Source organism: Cervus canadensis, chromosome 8 (assembly GCF_019320065.1).
Source record: "Cervus canadensis isolate Bull #8, Minnesota chromosome 8, ASM1932006v1, whole genome shotgun sequence".
Taxonomy (NCBI): Eukaryota; Metazoa; Chordata; class Mammalia; order Artiodactyla; family Cervidae; genus Cervus; species Cervus canadensis.
The window spans coordinates 35935928-35940787 of NC_057393.1; the positions used below are offsets into that span (position 1 = coordinate 35935928).

Consider the following 4860-nt stretch of genomic DNA (forward strand, 5'->3'; position numbering starts at 1 on the left):
CAGAAAACAGTTCTGGCACTATGTAATACCACATATTTATTATGTGTATTAAATGTACTGATTATGGTTGAAGGTGTTGTATTAGAAGAGGATCAACTCAAAGTGTTCTCTTTTCAAATTTAACTTTCTCTAAAGTAAAGCAAACCCCTTTTCATTTTTTAAATTAACTTTGATAGCTTTTCCAAATACAGAATATAAACTATCATGGAAAAATTTACTAAATTACCTTTGGACTAACTCACACACACATATAATATACATTTTCTATTAACTATTAAGAGAAAAAAACAGGTAAGGTTTCTTCTTCCCAGAAAATAGATAGGCACAGATGACAAAGTCATGCCTGTAGACATTAGAAATCTAGTTAAATATATGAATATAACACTGGTGAGTTTTTTCTCACAGGAATATTAAATGCAAGACGAGCACCTTCAGATTTTATTTTATTTGGAAACTATCCAAATTCATTATTTTAATATTTAAAGACTGTAGTACTGTAGAAGAGACACATAAATATTATAATATACATTTAGAAATTAAATATAATCAAATCAACATGACACTAGGTAAAAATGCCTCTGTACACTTCAAATAAGTCTGAGGTCTGGGCTTTCCAGCCCATCAGATTTCCCCCTGAAAACGGGTGAACCTGGCCGGCAGATCGTCCACAGGATATACAGTGGGACTCGTTTTCATTGTAGGAGGTCCATTTAGAAGCTGCCAGTCACAATGCCTGGCCAGCTCCACTGTAAATATTTTGAGAAGAATTTTTGCAAACTCTTTGCCTACACAGCTCCTAAGGCCTCCTCCAAATGGAATGAAGCTGAACCTGGATGCATCCTCTGGGTGAGGCAGCAGAAAGCGGTCAGGATTGAATTCTTCCTTGTTGGTGAAGATATCAGCGACATCATGAGTATCGCAGATACTGTAGATTACATTCCAGCCTTTGGGAATCTGGTATCCCTGCAAAAGATTATGATGTCCAAAGGGCTGACAAACTCAAATTCAGCTGTCAACAGGGAAGGAAAAAAATCTAACACACATATCCTTGGAGGAGTTATGAGTTGAAAGAAAAGGAAGAAAGAGAGGTGGAGAGAGAAAAAAACAGACATTCAGGGGCAGGGCAATGTTATCAAAAGAAATTTAAGTCAAAGCACAGGAAACAAAGGGAGATTTAAAACTACTGCACAAAAGGTAGGGGCGGGTGAGAGAGAACTTTTAACTTACATTTAATTCAAAAGTCTTAAGGGCAACCCGAAACCCTCCTGGAACTGGGGGGTTCAGTCGAAGGGTTTCTTTAATAACACACCCAATGTATTTAAGCTGTTCCAAAATTTCCACGTCCAACTTGTTGTCTTGATTGCCTTTGCAAAGTAAACCCTATCAAAACAGTCACACAGAGTGAAGGGTTATTCTGCACTCCAATAAAATCAGTCCAGCAGACGTAAACAGGGTTTAAGTGGCGGCTGGACCCAAAGAGCCTCGTGATCCCAGAGCGTGAGGGGGAATCAAGGAGCAGCTAGTGACCATTTGCCTCCACCCCTGGACCCAAACCATTGTTTACAATTCCAAGATAATGCAGCTCACCAGTTAGAACCGCCAAGTTTCTCCCCCTCCCCCAGTCCCCACCAAGGCTGCTGGCTGCCACCGCAACCCCCTAGGGGTTCCCCATTCATGCCCTTGAACACACAGATCCAAGAAAGTCTGAAAATCTCCAAGGATCCACCAAAAGTGGAGAAGAAACACAAGGTTGAACCCTGCCGGAGTGGGATCACAGCCCAAGATTCCCTCCTTCTTATTCACACAGCTAATTCTCTTTCCCATCATCCAACTCACCCACCCTTGGCCCTGTACTTCCCAGATACTGAAGGTGGGCAGCACACTTAACTATTGGGAACTTGGCTAGAGAGCTGCTGAGGTTTTTAAGCTAATAGCCACCACCACCCCCTCCCCAACTCATGCGAACACCCCACCCCCACCGCCAGATCCCCTACCTTATTCTTCAGCTCCTCTCGAACTTTCTGGAGAACATGTGGGTAGAGCCCCAAGTAAGTGATCAGAGAGGTAGCTGCACTGGCTGTGGTTTCATGCCCTCCAAAGAGGAGTTCTGTTGAAGATTGCTTTAATGCCTACAAGCGGATTAAGACCAACGTTTTGACAAGTCTGCATGCAATTTTACAGAGCAACCACTCAGAATAGAACTGAGGATTCAGGAGGGAAGATGAGAAGGGCTGAAAGTCGGCTGACAGAAAATCCATTTAAACAAAATGCTAAAAAAATAAAATAAAATAAACAAAATGCTAAGGCCCTTTAGTTCAGCTAGAGCACGGAAGTCCAGTAAGTTCCCACTCTCCTTGGAACTCTTAAAGCGTTAGCTGTATTAAAGTCATCCAACATTACTCACATCTTGCAAATTCCAACTTTCCCTTTAAAATCTGAAAGGGATGGGCGACAAGGCCTCTCCCCAGAGCTCTGCAGACCCGGTATCTCAACCTCTGGGTCCAGTCCCTGGGGTCTGGGAGGGCTTCTCACTTTGGGAACCCGGGCCCCTCTGCGCGCACTTCGGAGACCCTAGGACCTGCTTTTGGGAAGCCAGGGGATCAAACTTCGCCGTGCCGCTCCTGAAGCTGCGGCTCACCTGCATGTCCAGCTTCTCTCCTCTCTCCCACGAGTGCTCGATCAACAGCTGCAGGGCATCTTTGCAGCCCCCGCCCGCCTCCGCCGCCCGCAGCCTGCGGATCTTGGCGCGAATGTTCTCCTCGATGCGCGCGTGGATGAGGTCGCGCGCCTTCAGGCCCTGAGCGCAGAGAGCGCACCGCGGTGAGCAGAAGTCCGGATCCCGTGACCCCGGAGCCCTAGCTCCGAACCCTACAAGGCGCCCTTACCCGGTACAGTCCGCTGAAGGGCACGTCTATGGGCAACGAGAAGAGATTGCGGGTCATTTCCTCGAAGGCCTCTACCAGCTGCTGCTCGTCTTCCCCGCCGCTCGCCACTCGGGACTCGCAGCCCAGCAGGATGCGCATGGCGATGCGGAACATAAGGCGCTTCACCTGGGGATAGACCAGGAGGCCGCGCTCGCCGCAGCTCAGCCACTGCTCCAAGTAGTTGCCCACTTCCTCGGCGATCACTGGCACGTAGCACTGAAGCGCCTCGCGGCTGAAGGCCTGCATAATCACCTGAACTCCGAGGAGGGAAGAGTGTTAAAGCCGGGCTCCACCCGCCCCTCTTGCCTTCCAGGGTCTCCTTCCAGACATCTACAACCCCACCAGACCCAAAGCACTTCCTGGCTGGGAAAGTTACACTGGGTTTGAGAGGGTCCCAGCCGATGCTTCATGCAGCTGGCTCCCGCCCAGCACCTATCTGCCCGAACCCCTTGCTCGAATCGGGTCCCACTTCCTGTCCAGGCGCCGCCACCCCTCCCTCACCTTCTTGCGTTGCTTGTGCGAGGAGTCGTGCAGGTTAGAGAGGCACCCAGAACCCAGGATGGTGCGCACTGACGCGGGCCAGTGGACCGACACCAGCCGGTGCTCTCCGAGCAAAATGCGCCGCACGTTGTCCGCTCCCATCACCCGCACCGTGGGCCGCCCGAACAGATGCGTCTTGTAGATGAAGCCGTATTTCCTGCGCTTCATCTGCAGGAACTTCCTTCGCTGCGAGAGGAAAGCGGAGGAGAGAGGCGGGCGTGAGGGGGCGCCGGGGAGCGCTGAGCCTCCCTCCGGTCCTGATCCTAGCCCCAGTCACCTCCCTCCCGGGGGGCGCTTCAGTGGAAGTCTGGAGCCGAGTCGGGCTCGGGAGAATCGTCCAATCCCGCCCCAAGCTCCTTTACCTGTAGCACCATCTGCAGTGTTTCCCCAAAGAAGGGGAAGCCCATCGTTCCGGGAGGCAAAGGGAGGGCAGAGCTGCGGTCCCGGCTGCTCACGCAGTACAAGTCCCAGAGCTTGATCGCGGCCAGGAAGAGCAGCAGCGGTAGCACGAAGGTGCAGAGCGCGCTGGCCAGCAGTGCCGGGAGCCCCATGGCGCGCCGCGACCTCCCGCGCCACCTGCCGCCACCCTCAGCGCTCTGAATCCCGCCGCGCGTCCGCTTTATAGGCGGCCCAGGTTGCTGCCCACGTTACCTTAGACAAATTAGTTCACCCAAAGTTCATCTTTAATTGCGGATTGGGCCCCTGGCTCCTCCCCCCGCGAGGCGCTGCCCAAATCTTTAACCGTTTGTTCCGCGCCGAGGCAGAGGCGGCGCCGTGGCGGCTTCTCTCGGAGCGCGCCTCCTGGGGCGCCCGGCTAGGAGCAGCCTGCTGTCCCCATTCAAAGAGTGCGGGGCTCCTGGACGGCGGCAGGGACTCCGGCGAGCGGAAACTCCACGCCCCGGGCTCCTTGGCGGTCTCTTCGGAATCCCTCCCGCCGGGTCCGACGGGCGGTCCCAGCCCAGAGCTGCGTGCACCCGCTTTCTGTTTTACAGGGCCCCCTTTCACCTGCAGAGGAAGTAAAGGGGAGTGCGTTCAGGGATCTTCAGCTGCCTTGTCCCGCAGGTGGGGAAACTGAGGTCCAGAACGCAGAGCAAAACGCAGGCCTCCCGACTCTTCCAGAGACCCCACAGAAGAGTCCAGGGCTAGGACCCAAGTGAGAGTTGCGGGGAGTCACGACCAGCTGACCACTAATTCTCAGCTCCCCAAACCCCTCGAGGCTCACACTCATGAAATTTTGGAAGGTCCTACTTAAAGGTACAAGAGAGCCCCCAGATCCTCAGGACTCCTGGTGCAACCCTGCTCAAGTCTAAGCCCTGACTGACTCCCTAGCCTGGGACCGCAGGGGCAATTCATCTGCGGCTCAACGGCAAACAGCGCTCTGCAATCAGGCCAAAGT

The 4860-nt window shown here is 52.5% G+C and overlaps 1 protein-coding gene across 1 annotated transcript; it reads right to left on the minus strand.

The window, feature by feature from the left end:
* Positions 1-426: 426 nt before the first annotated feature.
* LOC122446738 (cytochrome P450 26A1) lies at positions 427-4174 on the minus strand. The gene is made up of 7 exons (XM_043477233.1): positions 3827-4174; positions 3426-3650; positions 2886-3176; positions 2639-2797; positions 1995-2129; positions 1228-1380; positions 427-963 (listed from the first exon to the last, which is right to left on the minus strand). Exons 1-7 carry the CDS (start codon positions 4013-4015, stop codon positions 622-624), a joined length of 1494 nt encoding a protein of 497 aa, XP_043333168.1. The 5' UTR covers positions 4016-4174; the 3' UTR covers positions 427-621.
* Between the last annotated feature and the right edge of the window lie 686 nt (positions 4175-4860).